This window comes from Myotis lucifugus, unplaced genomic scaffold, assembly GCF_000147115.1.
Source record: "Myotis lucifugus unplaced genomic scaffold, Myoluc2.0 scaffold_404, whole genome shotgun sequence".
NCBI lineage: Eukaryota > Metazoa > Chordata > Mammalia > Chiroptera > Vespertilionidae > Myotis > Myotis lucifugus.
In genome coordinates this window covers 436,209-460,157 of record NW_005871452.1, presented here as the reverse complement: position 1 = coordinate 460,157, position 23,949 = coordinate 436,209, and the positions used below count along the sequence as shown (strand labels likewise).

The 23,949-nt window shown below is 41.6% G+C and overlaps 1 protein-coding gene across 4 annotated transcripts in view; it reads left to right on the top strand.

Annotated features, from left to right (window-relative positions):
• NOL8 (nucleolar protein 8) overlaps positions 1-23,949 on the top strand; it is a 45,726-nt gene that overhangs the window by 16,800 nt on the left and 4,977 nt on the right. For 2 of the 4 annotated variants that reach the window (XM_014467572.2, XM_023743625.1), the window contains 10 exons: positions 1,074-1,142; positions 2,937-4,796; positions 6,343-6,456; positions 6,954-7,076; positions 7,357-7,447; positions 10,243-10,381; positions 11,043-11,120; positions 17,864-18,120; positions 20,200-20,326; positions 20,947-21,017. In XM_014467572.2, the coding sequence (XP_014323058.1) occupies positions 1,074-1,142; positions 2,937-4,796; positions 6,343-6,456; positions 6,954-7,076; positions 7,357-7,447; positions 10,243-10,381; positions 11,043-11,120; positions 17,864-18,120; positions 20,200-20,326; positions 20,947-21,017 (2,929 nt within the window). The other 2 variants (XR_002826140.1, XR_002826139.1) reach the window with 2 other exon arrangements.

The window sequence follows — 23,949 nt, the reverse complement described above, 5'->3', positions numbered from 1 at the left end:
AGAAGCTGCCAGCCACACTGCTATCTTGGCTATCCTAGCTGACTGCCATGCTACACCATGATGGGCGGGTGAGGGGTCGGCAAGGAGAAGTGGCTTCACACGTCTGAGGCTCTGTTCTTTCTAGTGGGTTAAGTCGTAGAGTGTACAGACCACTTAGGTTTGAATGTTGCTTTTGCCTTTTCATGATCTGCCGTGGGGGGGTGGGGGGGGGGTGTTAATGCTTGGTAGGCTGCAGGAGTATGAGGGAAGGGGTTCCCGTGACTGCTGCTTTCCTTTTTTGTGTTGGCAGCTTGTGGAGCACTGCTATCCTTTGTACACTTCTCTGACCATCACCCTGGGCTCAGCCTCAGCGGGTACCAGCCATCCAGGGCCATTGCTGCCTCTGCCCCTTCATTATATCCACGAGAGGTGTCACCCCGTCCCTTCGCGGCTGTCCTGTCCATTGTGCTGCCGTGAGCAGCAGACTGCATCTGCCGCTCTTGTTTCTGTCCTTCACCCATCTTCCCTCTTTGCCTACTCACTCTGCTATGCCCACCTTTAGATGTCTCAGTGCGTGCATCCCTGGAAGCTGTTTGTGTGTTGAACAGGGAATCCTGTTTTGAATTATGGCTGTCCAACTTCTTGTAACTTCAAGGGGAAGTCCTCTCATGTTGTGTAGCATCCTACATGCCCCAATTGTCCTTCTTTTGCTTTTCTCTTTTCACATACTTTTTTTTTTGCAAACTCATTTCATTATCAGAAAACTAAACCCAGCAGTAATCATGGCAGACCGTGACTTTAAATTTTTTTTAAGTTATATTTGTGGCCTTAATTGGGTGGCTCGGTTGGTGGAGTGTCATCCCATACATCAAAAGATTACAGGTTTGATTCCTAGTCAGGGTACATACCGGAGACAACCGATCCATGTTTTTCTCTCCCTCTTTCTCGTTCTTTTCCTTTCTCCCTCCCCTTCTTTCTAAAATCAATAAACATATTTTCATGTGAGGATCTTTTAAAGTTATATTTGTGAAATGTGGTTAATCTTTTTCATTTGTGACATATATAATAAATATGTGTTTTTTTTATTTTTTCAGAATTGGGTTGTAAGTAAATTTGGAAGAGTCTTACCTGTTCTTCATCTAAAGAATCAACATAAACGTAAAATATCCTTTGCAATTGGGTTTCCAGAGTAATTATTATTTAGCACAGTTTTGGCTAATTACCAAAGTTTACTTCCTATCTTTAGAATTTCACTACCTCTGTCAGGAAATCTTTAGATGTTTAACAGTTTTATGTTCCCAACTTCCAGGCAAGGTAAGACTTACTACCTGCATGAATGGAATAATTAAGATAATAATTAAAGAATATAATGAGGTTTTATATGAGTAAGTGATACAAATGATGATTGTCAAAGAAGCTTTTCACTTATTAATTTATATGCCTTTCTCTCACTTGACATGGATTCAAAGCCTTTGCTGAAAGATCTAAAGTGGGGCAATGGACATAGGGCCATTGTCAAAGAAGGCTTTAGAGGAAGTGCAGGAGGTTTCACATTCCTGGAAATGTGATGGGAAGGAGGAGTTCAGGAAAGGAAAATAGTAGATTGAAATATATAGATAAACAAGAGAATGGTGAGTGGAGAAGTAGTGTGGCGCCCAGAATGCGCAAATTCAGATACGCCTGTTCCTTTGAGGAAATGAGGTCAGATTGTTAAGACTTTGAATTTCTAGTGTTAAGAACTCTGGGCAGAGGTGCACTTGTGTATCTTTACCTGTTCTAATGCGAGTCTTTCATTCAGAGGGGATGTCCTGTATCCAGTGTGTTTAAAATGTGCTGGGGGAGCTGGGAACTAACAGATTGCCCAGAGGTGACTGATAGGAAACCGCAGCCTCCCTGATCTTAGAGCAGCAGAAAGGCATGTCCTCCTTGCTGGAGGCTACTATGCTCTTGAGGCCGCTGGAGCCTTCCCTGCCAGCAGCACTAAACCCAGAGAAATGGTGGGTCCTTCTTCCTCTTTCCCTTCTTGCTTCCTACCAATGGTAGCCACTAACAGCAAAGAGGAAGATTCTGAAGAGAAGTGTGAAGCTGAGAGACCATGGACACTTTATGGAAGGCCTCACATACTTGATATGTGTTCAGTAGTTACTAAATGAACAAAGAAGCTTTTCAGGGGTGATAACTTAAAGCAACTTATTATTGCCTGTTCATATGTGTTAGGAAATTGGCAAATGCCAAGTGTCATCACAGCATGTTGACATTAACTAGAATCCTTCTTGATGATGTTAGCCACAAAACACATCCTGGTAAAGAGTTATTATCTTTCTAATAAAGACCTACAAAATGCCCTGCAGAGAAAAGAGATGTAAATGTAGGTTATTGAGCTGAGAGAGTCAGAGCTCGGATAGCTAGAATCAGAGAGAGTACTGAGAAGGCAGGAAAGCCAAAGGAATTTGAGACCGGAGGACATGTGGTGTCTAGCTGTGCCCCTCTGGGTACTCCGCTATTCTCTGCTTTATAGCATCAGCTCCGTAGATGGGTTTCTCGGATTTACAGAAAACAGTCTTAGGTACTCTGTATCTAGAATCTAATTTGAGTGACTTTGCTGTGGTGTCTACATACAAGTATATATTCTGCTGATTAATATTGATGGTGCTTTTGGTAATTCTGGATAGAACTCTCAATTCCAGAGAACCTGAGGTAGCCTAGTGAAATTCTCATTTTGTTGGATAGGAAACTGAGGGTAAGATTAAACAGTATTGTGCAGTGAAGGCTGAGGATGGGGCAGGAGTGGGTGGAGGGGATCAAAGGGTTGGGGAGAAATTGGGGGCATCTGTAATATCCTCAACAATAAAAATAAATTTTTTAAAAAGATTAAACATTATTCCTTTTGCTTCACCAGATTGACAGGTTTTCTTAAAACCTAGTGCCTTTGTTTTTGTTCCTTGACTTATGGAAACATAAAGTATGATCCATCAAAATACTGCCACAACTTAAAAAAAATAGGGGAGGATTTTACAAATGCCATTCCTATATCCAATCTCACTTGGGAATTGGAAGGAGGGAATGATCCTATGAGTAAGAAACGGCAAGGAAAATTTTCTGACTTTTTCAGCCCTCCCAAGAAGATAATAAAAGTGCAGAAGGATCAGAGTTCCACTTTGTCTCTGACTGTGAGACCAAGACCCGGGAGGGTAATAATGGAGAATCCACACTTACCGCAGCAACAGACCACACAAGAAATACCTAATGATCCTGTTACTCTTAAATCACCCCATGTACCTGATTCTGATAGTCAGAAACTTAAAAGTGTGTTTCTTCAGACTTCTGGCTTGGAAAACACTGGGAACAAAAATAGCATGTCTAAGGATGATACCGATTCTGAAGATGAATTAAGACTAATGATCGCAAGAGAGGAAAACTTGGAGAGAACTACATGGTCCTCAATAAATGAATATGATTCCTTTGAAATTGTAAGGGATGATTTCAAATCAGATGTTCACAAACTTAGTTCTTTAACAGGTTTAGGCAACAAAAATGTCTCTTGTTTTGATAGTGAAGATAATGTGGGAAGTGATTGCGACAATGATTCAGGACATACAGATGACACTGCAATGAAAAAAAATGTTGGTAAGGTTAAAAAGAGTACAGAATTTCCACAAATGGAACAGTCTGTATACAAGAAAAGTTCTTTGAAAAATAGAAAAAAGTGTGAGCTTTATGATCATTGTACTAAAGTACAAAAAAGCAAAACCAATGTGGAGCTAGCCTTAAGTCATGGAGTAAAGCAGCTTAGCTTTAAGTCCTTGTCCAACTCCAGTAGCAGTGAAGATGCTGATTCTCTGTCAGAATCAGCCGAGTCTGAGGAAGGTAAGTATAACGCCATGATGAAAAACTGTCTCCACGTGACTCTCTCTTTAGCTGATTTGGGACATTTGGCTGGCAGTGACCTGAAGGCTCCAAAGGAAGATTCTGAGAGTGGTGGCTGGGAAACCACCTCCAAGTGTGACAGAGCCTCGAAGAGCCATGGGACTTCTGGTGGCTTCCACAGAAGTCGACAATGTATTTATCCTGAAGAGATTGTGGCTTCCCTTTTAGAAGGAGAAGAGAATACCCCTGGAAAACAGAAACCAAAGGAAAACAACTTAAAGCTAAAATTCCAGGCATTCAAGGGAGTAGGCTGTCTCTATGGAAAGCAGCCAGTGAAAAAGTCCTTGAAAGAGAATGTTGCCTCTAGCAATATTAATAAAAATGAGCATTCCTTGAAGCTTGAGGACCCCACTAGCATGTCCTTGGAAAAGGACTTGCCGTATTCGAACGGCTCGTCAAGCAAACTGACTCCTTTCCAAGGTGCAAAGAAAGCAGATGACCCAAACTATATCCAACCTCAAAAGAGACAGTTTACTTTTAAGCCCCAGAATCACAAAGTGCAGTCCCCTAGCAGTTCAGAAAAGGGAAGTAGAAATCCTATTTCTAGTTTGTTGCCATTGAAAGATAAGAAGCCTGTAAGGCTTGGTGCAGAAACCTCCCTGAGAGGCTTTGATGAAGACTGTTGCCACGGGACCACAAAGACAGGAGAGGACTCTGAAAAGAGGCCTGATCTAACCAGCCACATGGCTCCTGAGAATTCCCCAGAGGTCTCCAGGATGAACACTCAGGGAAGCAAAACTGACTTCCCGTTTTCTCTTAACAGTTCATCTGCTGTTTTTGCTAAGCATAAGCATGCTGAAGATAATCAGAAGCGTTTGTCAGCCTTAGAGGCAAGGCAGAAAGCAAAAGAAGTGCAAAAGAAGCTGGTTCATAATGCCCTGGCCAATTTGGTGAGTGTGGTTTAACAAAACTCTAAAATTGCATCCTTTTCTTCCCATGAAGGTAGGCGTGCCCCTTTAGAGGTCAGTATCTTGGCACACACCAGTTTCATTTTCTTTGTCCTTGAGTTGGAAGCCTTTATCACCATGAATATTTAGTATATTCCAACGAAAGTGAGATTAATCTATTTATGAAAACCCCTTTTAATTTGTCTTTATCTATTTTTTTTCATAGTTTCCTGTAGGAATTAGAACTGGTATAGTTAAGTAATATATCCTAATATGTCCGAGTTTACATATAAGTCACCTCCCAAGTGATTTATGTCTTGCTACGATTTACTGTAATGAACCTTTACTCATTCTTCGAACATCTGTTAAGTACCTATGAAGTTCTAGGCCTTCACTGTAAGTACTAGATTTATAGAATGAGGTCAAGAAACATGGTTCCTGCCTCAGGTATTGGCTCTTAGTGTGGTATGCAGAAGGTGACATTTGAGTTCCAAGGTCCAGAGAGAGTATGCCCATGTGCCCTGGCAGCACCGGGGGGCACCAAGTGGGACAGAGGGATGGGAATAGGGGGTTTCCTCAGCCTAAACTAAGGCTAGTGAGAACTGTATACACCGATTGGGCAGAGGTAAAAGGGTGGGAAGGGAGAGGAAAGGCATTTCATGAAGAGGCAGCTATTTATACAAAAGGGAATGTGTGTGACTGAAATGTTTGGCAAGAAATAAGACTAGAGAGGTAAATAGGGACAGTGAAGAGTCTACAGGGCTTGGACTTTATTCTTTTTTCTTTTTTTTTTTTTTAATTGATTTCAGAGAGGAAGGGAGAGAGAGGTAGAAACATGAATGATGAGAGAGAAACATTGATCGGCTGCCTCCTGCACACCCCACACTGGGAATCAATCCTGCAACCCGAGCCTGTGCCCTGACCGGGAATCGAACCATGACTTCCTGATTCATAGGTCGACACTCAACCACTGAGACAAGCCAGCCGGGCTGGACTTTATTCTTAAGGCTGTGAAAAGACTGAATAACTTTAAACAAAGGGATGAAGATTCATTGTGTCTATATCAGAACAGGAATTGGCAAACTATAGCTCATAGGCCGTGCAGCCCACAGCCTATCTTGGTACAGCCTCCAAGCTAAGAATGGTTTTTACATTTTTAAAGCATTTTTTCAAAAAGAATACAGGACAGACCACAGATCCTTTGTGCCCCTTTACAGAAATAGTTTGCCAAGCTCAGTTTGGAGAAAGTTATTCAGGCCATGATCAAGAAATCAAATGAGGCAAATCTGGAACCTGGGACAGCCTTTGGGAAGGTCATGAGCCAGAACCAAGGCAGTAACCATGGGAGTAGATTGAAAAGATACCGAGAAGGCCTAATTGATGGGACTTTGATCAGCTGGATATGCAAAGGAAGAGAAGTCATAAGTGTCCATCTTGGGAAAATAACTGGATGATGGCATTCACTGGATAAGAAAAAGGGTGGGAAGTAGACTTGGCAGGGAATGGAGCTGAGGGTTGTCTTATATAATGCCTTTAATGACCACTCTAGGATGGTCGTCCAGAGGACAAGCCAACACACATCATCTTTGGTTCTGACAGTGAAATTGAAACAGAGGAGACGTCCATTCGGGAGCAGAGCCAGCTGGTAGAGAAACCAGTAAAAGTAAGAGTTCAGGGTGTCTTTGTGGGCACTGCTTTATTTCTGCAGATCCATTTGCAGACCAAGACCTGCACACACTGCCAGGCTCAACATAAAATCCTCTGGGAGCCACAGTGAAAGCCAGGGCTCCCGAGTCACCACACACACAGACTACAGGGACCTTGGCGATTTTCTCCCATGTGAACATCACCTCCACGTTACCTGCACAGTGGCATCAATATTAGTGAAATCCCATAGAAATTATTCCCACATTTATAACAACTGCCGTCCTTCCCCGCCCACCCCCAGGCCCCATTTGGGCTGCATTGGGAGCCTCTGCTTGGCCTGAAAGGCCACGTAGATATCACTGAGTCAGGAGTTTCTATCCTAACCATCACCACCCTTTCCTGGGAGAGCCATCTGGGTTGTTGGTTCTTAAATGTGAGGGGAGATTGCATAATGAAGGCAACACTGATTGCCTTCGCTTTTTATACACATTTCTGCCTTCATCTGTGTCACAGGAGGTCCTGAGCCGAGCATCTGGAACGCTGTTTGGCAGCAGCAGTGAGGAGGAGTCGGACCCTGAAGAGGACAGGAATAGGTTCAGAATCAAGCCTCAGTTCGAGGGTAGAGCTGGACAGAAGGTTAGTAAAGAATGAAAATGCTAAAACTTGCAACATGTTCTTCTTTTTTTGACATAGTCCTTAAATCTAGGCAAATGCAGGAAGACTTTGACCCACGCGCCAGTTTTTAACTTTGTTTTGGGAGTAAATCCCCCACAGCCATTCTGACTGGATCATGGATAGGTGAAGTTATGCAAACATACATTGTCATTTCAGGGTGGGGGAGGGCACCTGGAACGTCTTTTTTAGAAGCGGTTTCTTGGGACTATGGCTTTAATTGTGTATGTGTTTGTCTCGGTAGCTCATGAATTTGCAGTCTCACTTTGGCACTGATGACAGATTCCGCATGGACTCCCGATTTCTAGAAAGTGACAGTGAAGAGGAACAGGAAGGTAAATGCCTCATTGTCTGAACAGTGCTGATGTCAGAGTTGGGACCCTCTAAGAAGTCATCTGGTCTAGCTTTTGCTTAACACTGGAGAAGCTCTACATCCCAAAACAGTGGCTTATGAAGCTTATTATCCAGTGCACAGCTTGTTCAGTAGTCCTTGAGTTCGTTTGCACATATTAGTTTATTTAGAAAATTTAAATTACTTGAAGCTGCCAGAAAAGAGAGGAATAGATGGCATCCACCAGAGGCACCGTCTTTCTCTGTGCCATCTCTCGCACAAGGGAAGAGGTGAGGTCCCTGTCTGTCTGTAGAATTGGAGGTCCAGGTGAGTTCATGAAAGACAGTTAAGTCACACTTGACTCTGAAAGAGAGTATTCTTTCCTGGTGTGTTTGCTGGGTGCAGGTATTTTAAAAAGGAATGTGCTATTGAATGCCATTCTACTTGGATATGTCTTTATTTGGGTATATCTAGCAGTAATGATGCTATCAGAAGCACCCAAATTCTACTCTTTTACTTCCTTTAGCGTCTTCCATAGCAGTGGTTCTAAACTTTCTCTAGAAGACCTACTTCTGTCCTCGAGTGAGCTCCCTGCTCCCTCGGTAGTCACAGAACTTCTTTCTTTACACCTTCCCTTTTTCCTTCCTTCTTGAGTTAACCTAAACTGCATCTGAATTCCTCATTCATACATCCCGCTACCCCCTTTCTCACAGACTTCTTCATCTTCTCTTTCTTGTAGCTCCATTTCTCTTTCTACAGAAAAAGCTCTCATAGGTCCAAGATGCCATTCCTTTAACCCTGCCAATTTTCAGGTTGCCACTCCCAAGATTTTAGTTCTAAACTTGAAAAAAATAAATTACATAGAACCAGTTGACTATTGAAAAAACAGTCTGATTTGAGTACTTCCATTCTTTGAGGTGATTGTTATGTGTTGTACATTTCCAGGAACCAGAGTTCAAAGATTCAATTCTCCAGGGTCCACACAACTTACGCTTCAGAGCTTCTCACTCCAAATCCCATGTTGAACACAGGAATGGACAGACCTTGGGAGTAGCCTACATTTAGAAGCTGCACAGAGAGGTTACTTCCTTACCTTCTGCCACTTTAGTCTGTCTCTTTACAGCTCTTCTGTTAAGTGCTCCCTCAAAAGCTGTGAATTACCAGTTCACCAAATGTAGTGGCATTTTCTCAGCTTCAGCCTCTTCAGCTGACCTGCAGCATTTGTCCCTGGTGAAATGTTCTCTTTGCTTTGCTCTCCATTATACCACAACTTCCTGGTGTTTTTCTTCTTTCATTGGTAATTAATGTTCCTTTCGCCTCCAGGTGTAGGCTCTTCCCAGGTTTCTCTAAGTTGTTGTTGCTCTAGCCTTCTCTTATATGGGTAATTTCCAAATTTGGGTCATCTTTGATTCTGATTGCTCTACAGAGTCCCATGCCTTCTTTTCTCGGTGCCTAATGGATCGTTCTCACAGACATTCCTGGGCCCATGTGAAAATTAAAGTCCCAACTTCAGTTTCTCTCTCAGATCCTCCAGACCCTGCTGTCACTGTTGATGGCACTCTATTCCTAAGGCATGCGGACACAAGTCCTTGTGTTTTCCTCCCTACTTTTGAGGCTCATTTTCAGTGAATTGCAAATACTGTCCTGCAGGTAGGCAGCACAGCCAGCCTACAAACACCCTTTTGTGTTCTACTGTCTAGTGGTCATTATTAGGTTAAAATTGAAATTGCCATTTTCAAAGTCAAAAGCTGTCGGATTAGTAGTTTCATATGGTTCAATCTAATGCAGCATAAAACTTTGTACTTTTAAAAATATGTGTTTATTTTGTCTTCCCCTACCTGCCACATGCTCCTCCCATCACTGTGTCTGTCCTTACACTTAGCCTGGCTTATAAAGCATTTCTTGATTTATTTGAACATGATCTGTACCTCCATGGAACCCTTAGAAAGTTTTGGGACATCTCTGTTGATAATTTTTTCAAATCAGTGTTTTGTTTTAGTTTCTGTTTCTTGGTTTATATCCTGTAAAAAGTTGAAAGGGTCTTTAACCCTTTACGGTCCAACGTGGAGGCTGACTAGACAGACCAGGCGCTAGGAGCAGGTCCAATGTCGAGGCTGAGGTCGATACCGCAAACCGGTTCAACATTCAATCCTGTCAATTAATTTGGACCAGACTGTTTGAATTACAAAAATAAAATTGGACCGCAAAGGGTTAAGGCTTATATCTGTAATCCAAAGTAGCTGCTTAACTTTCCTCCCTGATAAGTGTCTTTTTCTGTAACTAAGGGTAGCAGCTATCTCCTTCCATGATGCCCTGTGCATATGGACCTTGCGCTCTCTTCCTGCAATATTGATGACTGTATCAAAAGCTGGCGCAGCTGTCTACTGAAATATATTCTTCAGTAGAATCGCCATCTTTCACTTTTAGGTGTAATTTAGGTTACAGTTTAAAATGTTAATAACTCAGTCTGGAATAACATTAGTTTTGTAATTGGTATCTTTCTACACAGTTGTCAGTCTTTACCTTAAAAATTGTTACATGTGCTAATGAAAACCATTAAATCCAGATTCAGTTTTTATAATTACAAATAAAAGTGAGAATTTTTGTTTGCTGGCTATGCAACTCCTGGGTACACTGTGGCATTGAGGGTCTTGGGAATAGGGAGATTATTAGCAAAATGAAGTTTCACTTTTTTTCTGCCTATCTTAATGTGTTTAGGTGATTGATAAGTATTTGATGAGTGAGACTCCTCAAGTTATATTTGCCAAGAGATCACTAATTATCCTTTTCCCTTTAAAGAGGTAAACGAAAAGAAAACTACTGAGAAAGAAGAGCTCGCTGCAGAAAAGTTGAAAGCCTTAAATATTGTGCAGAGTATTTTGCAAACCAACTTAAGCAATTCTGCAAGCAAAGGATCAGTACCTGCTAAGAAATTTAAGTACGGTTTATGTCCTATCCCATTCCACCTTTTTTTTCTTTGCTACAAATGCCTTCCTGAACTCAGTTTAAAACGAGGCCATTTTAAACTTGCTGAGGTGGCCTGTGGCAGGATGTATCAGACCTTTAAAAATATACCTGCCTTTGACCCAGTGATTCAATTTTAAGGAATTAATCTAAAATAATTTCTATGCCTATGCTCTTAGATATCATAGCAGCATTGCTTCCATTAAGTGTTATCAATACAATTCTTTATCATGGATAATTTTAAACATGTAATTTAGAGAAACTAGTGTAATGAAATCCGTGTATACCAGACTCTGTATTACCAACATATGACCAGCTTTCTTTTCTCTGCCTTTACTCACTTTCCCTTGCTTTACCCACTGAAATATTTTATGCAGACCCTAATAGTGTGTCATTTTATCTCTATATATTTTAATATGTTTAAAATAATGTTTAATATTAACAGAAAGGTCCAGGGAAACTTAAAAGTAATAATTTAAAATATTATTTCTAATGAGATTTTTCTTTGATATCTTATAGCATTGTCTTGCTCAAAAAGTGGAATGGCTCTGGTGTTGAATTATAATTTGCTATTAACTTTTTGCATTTGTTTTCTGGTTTATCTCTTCCAACTTATCACTCCTTTTTTTACATAGGGACATCATACACTATGATCCAACAAGGCATGACCATGCCAATTATGAAAAAAAGAGAGATGATAAACCAAAAGAAAGGTAAGCCAAGCTCCTTCTTTTAGTAGCAGGTTTATGTGAATTAATCTCACTGCAAACAGTGAGGAAAGTCAATAGTAATGAATATCGCATCCATTGGTCTCCACTGTGTTTAGTTTAAGACCAGGGGAGAAAAAGGACTGGAGTTATGGGTGTGGTGGAGAGAGCCTTACCTTGGGCACAGGAATGTCATGCATGTGAAGGGTAATGTGTGCTCCTGCTCTAGCATGGTGCCTCGTATGCACATTAGTTTCTTGTAGCTGCTGTAACAGATTACCACAAACTTGGTAGCTTAAAACCACAAAAAGTATTTTCTCACAGTTTTGAAGGCTAGGATTCTGTGTTGATAGAGTAGATTTCTGTGCTAGGTGTCCTATAGGGCCCAGTGGCTCAGCCTCCCCAATTACCTGAGGTGGACACTCTTGGTGCACCCCTTTGTGGGCTTTGTGCACAGTCTTGTTGTAGTTAAGCCTTGATTGTTGTAGTTATCACTGGGAGGAATTGACCTCCAGGCCACTTGGCTGTGAGAGTCAGCTGTGTCTACGGTGGGAGAACTTCTGTGCTGGAGACACCCTTATGGGGCAAGGCTTGCTTCAGTGGGGCTTTGGTGCTCACTGAGTCTGCCCCCTGAGTGTGTCCCTTATGGATCTGAGGAGTTGTAATCTGTATGGTCCCACTCTGACCACTGGGTACATTGGCTCTTGGATCTCTAAGGAGGTGCTAATTTAGCCTCTGCCTGAGGCTACCCAGCAGGGGCTATGGAGAGATCTGCAGGTTCCTCTTCTTTGTTTGGGGTTTGGAGGTGCCCAGATGAGGCCCAGCTATAAAGCAATCCAAGCTGCTGTGGGGCCTTGGGCCTTCTTTTGGAAGTTCTGGGTCTCTCTGACCCAGCTGCAGTTTGTTAGGTAATTTTAGATTGCAAAGAGGCAGGCCATTCATATGCAAAAGCCTTTGCACACAGCTTGGGTGGGGCGGGGTCTCAGGGAATCAACAGGGCGGAGCAAACAGCTATGGCTGATCCTCAGTCCTGCCCTAAGAGGCCCTGGGTCTCAGTGTCCCGCGGTAATCGCCGCAAGCACCTCTGAGAGAAAGCTGCCCTCGAGTTCCGCCCGATGCCAGACAGTCCAGTTTCTCCCCGTATGAGTCTGGGTCCCCAGAGATTCGCCCAGAACTGGAGTTCAGAGCAGTCGGGAGCTTGAGACTCCCACCCGATTGAAATAGACAAATGCGTCCTCAGTTGCCAGCCCCTTCCACATGCGCCTCCGTACCTCTGAGTCTCAGTGTGCTTTTCTCTTTCTTTCTAGTTGTAGAATTTCCACTGAGCCAGCCTTCCTGTGGTTCTGGATGATGTCCGTTTTGTCTTTTAGTTGTATTTTTTTTTCAAATGCAAACTTTTTCTTTTATTTCTTTTTTTAAATATATTTTATTGATTTTTTACAGAGAGGAAAGGAGAGGGATAGAGAGTTAGAAACATCGATGAGAGAGAAACATTGATCAGCTGCCTCCTGCACACTCCCTACTGGGAATGTGCCCGCATCCAAGGTACATGCCTTTGACTGGAATCAAACCTGGGACCCTTGAGTCCGCAGGCTGATGCTCTCTCTATCCACTGAGCCAAACCGGTCAGGGCTTAGTTGTATTTTTGAAGTGGTTGTGCGAGGCAGCAATTTCCGGTGTTTACCTACGCTGCCATCTTGGTTTCCCAAGGCTAGAATTCTGAAATCACAGTTAATGGCAAGGCTGCATTCCTTCTGAAGATTCAGGGTGAAATCGTTTCACATCTTTCTCAGCCTCGGGTGCCTGCCAGCAGTCCATGGTATTCTTTGGCTTGTGGCTACATTGCTTCGTCCTTTGCCTCCACCCTCACATGGCCTCCTCCTCTTTTCTGTTTGTATGTCATCTTTGTGCCTTATTATATGGATGATTGCGTTTAGGGCTGACCTGGATAATCCTGGATAGTCTCTTTGTTGCCTGGTCCTTAACTACCAAGTCCTTTTTCCAACGAAGGTAATACTCACAGGTTCCAGGGTTTAGGGCCTGAACATGTCTTCTGGGGAACAACCATTCAGTCCACTACTCTAGTGTGGTAGGAGCTTCTCTTTCCTATAAATATGCTGTCAGTTTGTTAAATGTGCCAAATACATGAGGCAAACAGTAACTTCCCCTGCCTTACCACTAAAGACATGTGGTATCCTGAATTAAATCCTGGAACAAAAATGACATTTGTAGAGAAACTAGTGAAATGAAAATAAACTTTGAGTTTCGTTAATAGTAATGCAAAAACGTTAACCTTTTAGTTTTGGTAATTGTACTATAGTTATATAAGGTGATACTATGAGAAGAAACTAGGTGAACACTACTTTTCAACTTTTTTTGTAAATCTAAAATTATTCTAAAATTAAAGGTTACTTTTAAAAAGAATCACATATCAAACCAAAGTAGAACCAATATAAATATTCCCTGCAATATAAAAATTTCGTATGTTATTTAAGGTTATCACAATGGTACATAAGTAGGGAATATTTTGTATAATATATTAGTTTTTATTTACATATAGGCTTATTATCTATTGATCCATAACAATTTGGCCAAAACTTAGCACCTTTACACCGAAAACATTTATTATCTCAAAGTTTTCCTATGTCCAGAATTTGGGAGAAGCTTTAAGTGGTTCTGGCCAGGGTTTCTCAAGAGGTTGCAGTCAAGCCCTGGCTGATGTCACTCAGTTGTTTTAGCGTCATCCCATGCACCAAAGGTTGCTGGTTCGGGTGCCAGTTCGGTTCCTGGTCAGGGCACATGCCCAGGTGGCAGGCTTAATCTCTGGTCAGGTTATGTGTGCGAGGCAGCCAATCGACTCTTTTTCTCACATCGATAGTTCTCTCCTTCTCCCTTCCTCTTGCTCTAAAAATTAATAAAAATAGCCAAAACTGGTTTGGCTCAGTGGATAGAGCGTCAGCCTGCGGACTGAAAGGTCCCGGGTTCGATTCCGGTCAAGGGCATGTACCTGGGTTTCGGGCACATCCCCAGTGGGGGGTGTGCGGGAGGCAGCTGATCGATGTTTCTAACTCTCTATCTCTCTCCCTTCCTCTCTGTAAAAAATCAATAAAATATATGAAAAAAAAAAATAAAAATAAAATAAAATAAAATAAAAATAAAAATTAATAAAAATATATTTTTAAAACGAGGTTACAGTCAAAACATTGCCTGAAGCTTCCGTCTCTGAAGGTTTAACTGAGCCTGTAGGGTCTACTTCCCAGATGGCTCATTCACATGTCTGTTAGCCAATTCCTTACTTTGTTGGCCTCTAATAGACAGCTTAAGTGCCCTTGTAACTTGACAGCTGGCTTCCCCAGACCACGTGACTGAAAACAGAGAAGGAGGAAGCCATAGTGTATTTTATGACCTAGTCTTAGAAGTCACACACTGATACGTCAGTCTTATTTAATCTTCTTTCTTTTTTTTTTTTAATGTATATACTGATTTCATAGAGGGAGGGAGAGATAGAAGCATTGATGATGAGAGAGAATCATTGATCAGCTGCCTCCTGCAAGCCTACACTTGGGATCGAGCCCGCAAACCGGGCATGTGCCTTTTAACGGAATCAAACCTGGGACCCTTCAGTCCACAGGCTGACGCTCTATCCACTGAGCCAAACCGGCTAGGGCTTATTTAATTTTCTTGAACCAAGTCACTGTCAACCAATACTTTCATGGGGAGTTTAAGTGCCATCTCTTGAAGAGAGAAGTATTGAGGTATTTGTGGACATATTTAAAACCAGGACAATTCACCCTCTGGCCACAAATTGTTTACATTCCTACCGCATGCAGAATATTTTCTCCTCCTCTCTAGACTCCCCCAGAAGCCTCAGCTCTTTACATTGTTAATTTAAAATCCAGGATGTTGTCCTCCAAATAAGATCTAAGTGCAGATCAGGCTTACCTGTTGTTAGTACAGCACCTTGAGTGAGGCCTTTTGATTAGAAGACCTGGGAACATGTCATGGTGGGATGAGCATAGATTAACCAATCTAATGTAAGCACTACTATTCAGTGGAGAAAACAGTAGGCAGACGGAGTCACTGGTCCATAGGAGCTCTGAAATTGAGGCAGCCAAATGTTGCGAGATCTTTTATTAGAATAATTCTCCATAGTTCTTGACTCTGCCTTTTGCGTCATCCTTTTATATATATTGATTTGAGAGAGAGACATCAATTTATTGTTCCATTTATTTATGCTTTCATTGGTTGATTTTTGTATGTGCCCTGACTGGACATTGAACCCACAACCTTGGCGTATCCGGACAACATCCTAACCAACAGAACTACGTGGCCAGAGCTGAGTAATTATCTCAGCCTGCATGGTGCTTGTAGAAATATGGGAGTCTGAAAGCCTCTTTGTTGTTGACTGTCTTTGTACTTAGCTGTTCTAGCTAGAGGTGTTTCTTTTAGTATAATCCTCTTAAAATATTCATGAGTCTCCTGTGAATATTCTTGGGGTTCATTCCATTAGACAAAAGCCACATTAGAAATCATTTTGAGGTCAGCTTTTTTTTTTTGTACTGTAGTCTTCTGCTAAGAGACATCATCTTTAAACTCCTTTTAAGGCTTATTATTGGAACAGTTGAAGTTTCTGAGCTATGTGTAGTGTCTTAACCAGACAATTTGTCTTATACGTAGAATGGAGTGTACATACTTTTCTGCTAAGGGTCAGATGGTCTGCTGCAGTAACTTCACTCCGCCTTTGTAGCAAATGAGGGAGCTTGTATTTCAATAAAACTATGAGAAAGACACATCTGTTACATATTATTTATGAATGTCACGAAATCATCTTTTAGTTCTTTTTCCAACCATTCTAAACTATAAAAAATATTCTTAACTTGTGGTACTTATATAAATAGACAGCAACCTGGATTTAGCCCATGTGCCATAGTTTGCCAACACCTGCTTTAGATTATCTTTTTCTGAGAGTCTTAGATTTGATCTTTGCTTAGAAGCCATTTATTAAATTTCATGTCATTTGCCTTCTTGAGATTAGGAGTCTTCAAAACCATGAGATCCTGGTTCCTGACAAAATTTTTTTCTCTAGTTTCACTGTCTCTGCTCAGATTTTATGGTAAACAGCAAGCAGAAACCAGCAAATGACTTCATCACCTTCCTGGACATCTCCTTAGCTAGATCACCTGTTCATTAGATACATTTCTACTTCCCGTGTTAATAAAGGTGACAGTGTTACTGACCTTTCCGTCCCTGCGAAGGAGGATCCCCTTTCCTGCATTTCCAATAGCACTCATTTTTCAGCACGACCTTCTTGCAGCCTCTTCAGTGGTCATGTAGTTCCTAGTAACAGTCTTCTTAAGGCTCTGCGGGCTTTTGCTAACACCCTCACTGACCTACCAATTTCTGCCCATTGCTCGGGCTCTGAAGCCACTTCTACGTCTCTTCTAGGCCCCCAAATCTGTGTCAGTTGTGTATTGCCATGTTAAAAATTGCCTCAAAACTCAACAGCTTGAAACCGCAAGCATATATTAGGTTCTAATTTCTCTGGGTCAGGAATTTGAGAGTGCTTCACTAGGTAGTTCTGGCTCAGGGTTCTCAAGAGGTTGGAGTCAAGATGTCAACTAGGACTATAGAATCTGAAGACTTGAGATCTGCTTGCAAGATGGATCAGGCACATGGCTGTTGGCAGGAAGCCTCACTTCCTTGCCTCGCTGGCCTCTCCACTTAGCTATTTGAATTCCCTCACAGCATGGTAGCTGTTTCCAAATGCAGTGACCAGAAAAGGGAAAGAGCAAGGAGGAAATCAAAGGGCCTTCTATGACCTTAGTACCAGTAGTCACACACTACCACATCTGCCTTATTCCATTAGGTAAAGAGGTGGAGTCCAGCCCACACTCAAGGAATGGGGGAATTCATCCCACCTCTTAGAGAAAAGTATCAAAGGATCTTTGGAACACTTGAAAACCACTCTATCCTAGCTCAATGGTAATCACTTAGGACTGTTTTAAGGACGCCATTTTTTATAGCGTTTGTTATCATTGGAGGCATAGCTGTCTTAAATTGTAGCTAGATTGGAAGCATTAAAAATTTCTTACTATGAGATAATCTCCACCAATAATAAGATGATCATTTAAGACATCTTGTTCACTTACTATTTTAGTAATATAATTAAATTTTTGGCCCGATATTACTCCTGATATATACAGTCAGCTCTAATAGGAAGAAGGATTTTAATCTTTTATTAGCTAAAAGGTTGATATTGGAAACTGCCATGTAATTTTTTATCTAAGATCAAAGAGAAAAGCATATTCCTAAGTATAGAGCAGGTCTATGGTAATATACAAATTTCATCCCGAAACAAACTAGACTTAGCATGTTGATGATTCATTTCTAAAACAGAATTATGCCTAAATTCTTTTACACCAGTTTTGTAAAAGTTACAGAACTTTTGAACTGGAAATGCCTTAGAAGTCCCCTGGTTTAACATGTTTATTTTATAGATGAGATAACGGAGGCACAGGAAGTGAGTTTTCTTGCTCAAAGCTGATATCTTAGGTGTACTTTCTGAATCGTAGTTCACAGGTTAAGAGATAGAGTATGATTGTGCTGTTGTAAGTAAAATTTTATATATGTGGATCCTACTGGTTTTTGAAAGGATGGAATTAAAGTTGTCCATGTTTTACTTTCTTGATTCCTGGAGACTGTTCAAAAACTGACTGTTTCATTGTGGTGCACATTCTCTGTCAATGCAGTAAAGCAATGCGAAAGAAGAAAAGAGAGGAGGCTGAGAAGCTACCTGTAGTGTCTAAAGAAATGTATTATGACATCACTATGGATTTAAAAGAAATATTCCAAACTACAAAGGAAAAGAAAGACGCACCCTATGTGGACTGTGATGAAGAGAAAGCAAAGGAAGTCCATGTCCCTGCAGCTCCAGTGATGGGGGCCGAGCAGCCCAGCGGGTTCACATTTTCCTTTTTTGATTCAGACACAAAAGATGTAAAAGAAGGTATTTTTTTTTTTTTACTCTTTCATTCTAGGCAGTTTAAACTTAACTGAGTGTACATTAAGTGTAATGATTTAACATTAGCTGAAGAAACTATTTTTTCTTGCACCTAAACAATATGAGGTTCTATATCACATGGCCATAAATGCAATGTTCCTGGAGCTGTGTTTAACACAGTAGAACATTGTTTCAGCTTTAAGGGAGCAAACTTCTAGCATATGAAGGGAAGCTAAAAAATAATGTGCAGCATACCTTCTGTTGAAGAGGTATACCAGTGGTTCCCAAACTTATTTGGCCTACCGCCCCCTTTCCAGAAAAAATATTACTCAGCCCCTGGAAATTAATTTTTTTTTTAATTTTAATAGCAGTTACTCATCGCCCCCAAATGCACCTGTGGCCATCACCGCCCCCCTGGATCGCTGCAGCGCCCACCGGGGGGCGGTAGCGCCCACTTTGGGAATCACTGAGGTATGCTAAGTCATAGATTTAAATAATTTCATATCTTGACCTAGCGGGTTTGGCTCAATGGATGGAGCGTCGGTCTGCGTACTGAAGGGTCCCAGGTTCAATTCCAGTCAAGGGCAACTGCCCAGATTGTAGGTTCGATCCCCAGTGTGGGGCATGCAGAAGGCAGTGGATCAATAATTCTGTCTCATCATCAATGTTTTTATCTCTCTCTCCCTCTCCCTCCCTGAAATCAATAAAAAAAATTTTTTTTAATAAATAAATAGTTTCATATCTTAAATGCAGTTGGAGAAGCCATGACTTATTTACAGAAGCCAGTACTATATGGTAGGAGAAAGGAAGAAATAAGTAACCTTGGCTTTATGTAAATGTGCTATTTCGTGGATATCCCAGTTGTTTCAAACTTTATCCTTGAAGATTTGCCAGAATCTAGAGAAAAATACCAGTACCAGTATTGTTATTCCATTTCAGGGGGTTACTGTTGAAGGCCAACATGGTACAAAAGTTAAAAACCCTATTCCTTTGCCCTAACCAGTTTGGCTTAGTGTTTAGAGTGTCCGGCTTAGAACTGAAGGGTCCCAGGTTCGATTCCAGTCAAGAGCACATGCCTGTGTTGCAGGCTCAATCCCCAGTAGGAAGTGTGCAGGAGGCAGCCAATCAATGATTCTCTCTCATCATTGATGTTTCAGTCTCTCCCTTCTTCTTCCTCCCTATATGAAATGTATAAAAAACATATGTTTAAAAAAAACAACAACAAAAAACCCTGTTCCTTAGGGCTGCTCTTTACCTACTGTTCAGATTGGAAGTGCAGCTTTTTTGGAACTTCATTGTGAAAAGTAGGATAGAGGAGAATCCATCCACACCTAACTACAGTGGATTCTTTTTTAAAGATCAGCAGTTAAAATAGCATCCCTGTATTTAGCTGTTAAATATTAAATGCCAGCTCTGTGGTATTCCAACAGGAGATACAACAATCTAGTAGTTTTTCAAATATTGTTCTAAATAAGACACAATATTGTACATGTCCTGCATATCTCATTCTAATTATGAGAGCCAATTGTGAGAAAAAGGTCTTAAAATAAGTACTAAGACACCTCAGCAACCTGGGAGATGTGCTTTAAGTACTTGGAACGTTTTGGGGTCATGCACTGAATGTTCGCAGCTTATAGCAGTAGCTTTTTCAGCAGTTCTAGAAAGAGGTTTTGGAAATCGAAAGTGTATACATATGTCTCTTTCCTCATTTATGAATAAACAGGAAGGAAATCCGGTTTTACTACAGTGGGTTCTTTTTAAGGCTTCTCATGCGAGCACAGGTGCAACACTCATTTTGTTTGTTTTTTTAAACTATGATGCCCATTTATAAACTTTTAGTTTTTATATCTTTTTATAATATTGCTATGTTTCTTATCAATTTACCCTAGCAATGCCAAAAAAGTGTTAGTACCTTCTCAGTTAGTATTTGAAAATCTCAAAAGATACTATCTATTCTTAATTAATGATTAAGATATTGTAAATGTAGAAATATACTAACATAGTGAAAATAATGAAATGAGTATGTTCAGAAATACTTGGTTATTCATTACAATCCTGTCATCTTTTATGGTCATGATGATACAGAGACCTATAGAGTTGAGACAGTGAAACCTGGTAGGACTGCCTGGCAGGTAGCCCCTCGTTTCCAAGACAGCAGTTCCGAAGAGGACGATGTTACTGAAGAAACAGATGACAGGAAGTCCAGCCTTGGGTAAGCAAATTGTTTCTGAACAGGTATATTTCATAATTCATAAAACCTGAGTTTGACATGCTTAGAAATATTTTAGAAAAATAGAAGCTTATTGTTTCAAGACAAATTAATTTTCTCCTCTCAGCTTATTTAGAGAGCTCTCTAGCCTTTTTGTAATGAGGAGCATATTTCCTTTTCTTGAAATATGGATAGCACTGGGTGGGGGTTATGCTGTGCACAGGCAAAGGAGCCTAACACTGAAGTCCCTGGTCTGGAAAGAGGATATGGCAGCTGGCTGGCTTCCAACCTCTGGGAAACATTGGTAAACGGGGTAGCAGTGGTAGGGTGAAAGGATCAGCGTCCACGTGGGGAAGGGAGAGCATGGTGTGCTTACACAAGTCTTCATCACCAAAGCTTCCAGTAGAAGAGAAGAATGTTGACTAGAAAGAGCATTGGGTTACTTTTCCTCAGCAAAATGAGCAAAACACAAAGCAAATATATTTAAGGAACAGTTAATTTATGTTTTCAGTGTAAATATTTCTCCTTAAATATAGAAATTAACCAACCAATATATGTCTCTCTCTCTCTCTCTCTCTCTCTCTCTCTCTCTCTCCAGAGAAGTATCATTACCTTCTCTCCAGAGAAGTATCATTACCTGCAAAAGAGACCACTAGATTTTTTTTTTTCTCTAATAATGATGAAAGACTTCTTGGTACTGCACTGATACAATAACACATCCAGGTAAGAACTGTTCGGCAAAAATCCTAACCCTTTGCAGTGTCATGTGGCTTAGCCCTCTCTGTTAGACTGATGCATGTTGACATTAAAGTTCTAGAGGGCTGAGAGTTTCCTTTCACCACCTCCCTTATTTATTATCAACAAGAGCTTTTTTAGTTTCAAGGACTTGGGAAGATGCTAGACACAACACTCCTATGATTTTAGTACCTAAAAGTTCATGTGAAACCTCATTTCTTAAAGTCTAGTACAAATATAAACCATAAAAGTTACATAATAGTAAATGGTATACAAACAATAAAATCCTTGCAATTCTACATTTTCATTTTGTAAAAAAGGAACAAAATATATTTTTTTAAATAGCACAAATTCTTCCAGCTACAGCAGGAAGTCTGTGCCCAGGAATTTCAGGCACCTCTGGGAGTGCAGTAGCTGTCCTGAAGGGAGACCCGAATCACACCTATTATTTTGATCAAGTTAATGGCATAAGTACTAGCATCTTCTGATAGCCACATCAAAAATACAACTGCACTACAGAATAGCCATTATCCAGAACCACTGGAAATGTAGCTGAACAGAATTCCTACAACTTAGGATATAAAGAAGCCACATCAATAGTACGTGGGAGGGGTGGAGATGTAGAATTGGCTGGTCCCACACCCACTTGTGGATAAAAATCTGGAGGAATATTGCAGCTGCGGAGGTCCTCCCTTTGGAGTGAGGGGTCACAGCCCCACATCACACCCCTCAGCCCAGGGTTCCAGTGCCAGGAAGAGAAGTCCCCATCACTTCAGCCTTTAAGAACCAGTGGGGCCCTGACCTGTTTGGCTCAGTGGATGGAGCATCAGCCTGCAGACTGAAGGGTCCCGGGTTCCATTCCGGCCAAGGGCATGTACCTTGGTTGCGGGCACATCCCCAGTGGGGGGTGTGCAGGAGGCAGCTGATCGATGTTTCGCTCTCATCGATGTTTCTAACTTTCTATCCTCCCTTCCTCTCTGTAAAAAAATCAATAAAATATATTTTTTTAAAAAAAAGAAGAAGAAGAACCAGTGGGGATTGAGGCTGAGGCTGCTGGAGTTCCAGATAGGCCCATACTCAGACTTATTCATCCTTCTCTGAGGCTGCAGCTTGAAAGGCACCAGGGACATATGTGGAGGAACTAAACTGCTGGCATCAGGGCAAGACCTAGAGGGGCACCTTTCTCACAAACAGAAGTGCTGGCAGAGGTCATTGTTCCTGTGATGAGCCCTCCCCACACACAAACTGAAAGCTGGCACTATATCTGAGTTTGCATCAAGCTGGCTATCACTGTTTGCCCAGCCTGGTAATTCTCTGAAATTCCACACAACATAACTTATAGGCCCACCCAAGCTATTTCCAGTGGCTTTTCCATACCAATGGCCTGTCTTGGCTCATGCTTCAGAATTTCCTAAAATCCCTCAAACAGCATCTGGCCCCAGGGTGCCCTTGACTTCTTGTTAAGTGGCCCCTGTCCTGACACTAGTCACAACTGCCCTTGGTTCACAGCTTGGCCTCACCTGGGCAACTCCAAGCCCAGCACAAGTAGCAGCCATCTGCAGATCGCCTTATAGCTTATGCCACAAATTAGCATGAGCTAATCCCTCACACAGGCAGCAATTGACCTTGGCCTGGAGGCCCCAGGAGGCCCCAGAGCCAGCACACTCAGTGGACAGCTTCAGACCACATGGAAGCACTACTCAACCACCTTCCACAAGTAATACATTCAAGGTGTGGATGCAGTGGGCACCAGAGCCCTGCTGAAGTTAAATCCTGCTCCATGGAGTGGGCCCCTGCACAACCTATCCCCTCTGTTGGTTACAGCTGCACATTGCAGCTGATTGGCCTGGCAATAAATCCCTCCCATTAACGTGCAAAGAGCATTCGAGGGTCAACTACAACAGAAGAGAGTGCACAGCCCACATGGGGAGCACACCTGGAGTGCCCAGCTCAGGTGAATGGGGAGGCAGGGTCACTGGGACTATCAGATGTAAAGTTCAAAACACTAGTTATAAGGATGCTCCTTGAACTTAGTGGAAGAGTAGATGAACTTAGAACTTCAACAGCATAAAACAAAAAATACCAACCATAAAAAGGAATCAACCAGAAATGAAGGATACATTAACTGAAATAACAATAATAACAGTAAAGTATATGAAGCTGAGAATCAAAACAGCAATTTGTACTGTAAGGAAACAAAAAATATCCAATCAGAACAGCAAAAAGAAAATCTTAGCTAGAGGGAGGAGTTGGGGGAAGGTTTCCTGAGGAGGTGGTGGCCATGGCAGCTGTGTGGTAGCAAGGGCGCCGGTTTTGAATGAGCAAGGCTGAGTCTGAACCAGCAGAGCACGAGCTCGACCAGCGATGCGCTGTGTGTGTGTGGTGTGTGTGGTGGGGGGAGGGGGGAGTATCACACAGTTCTATGTCAATGAGCTTAACAATAACCCACGACTGTCGGACCAACTTGAAAATCTATGTCATTTTTTAAATTTGCGTTTATTTTGTTGGTTTTAGAGAAAGAGGAAGGGAGAGGGATGGAGAGATAGAAACAATGATCAGAGAGGATTATTAATCTGCAGCTTCCTACGTACCCTCCTCCCCCCACCCCCACCCCCACCCCCGAACACCGTGGCACAACCCAGGCAGTGCCCTGCTTAGGAATCGAACCACAACGTCTAGTTCATAGGTCTACGCTCCAAACACTAGCCACAATAGGCTGGAGTCTATGAGCATTTTTATACACCCAATAATGAACTACAAAAAAAGATAAACCTAAAAAAAAAATTCCCATTTTTTATTGCAACAACAAAATTAAAGATACCTAGTAATAAACTTAAACAAGAAGACAAAAAGACCCTATACTTGGAAAACTATAGGACATGAAAGAAAGA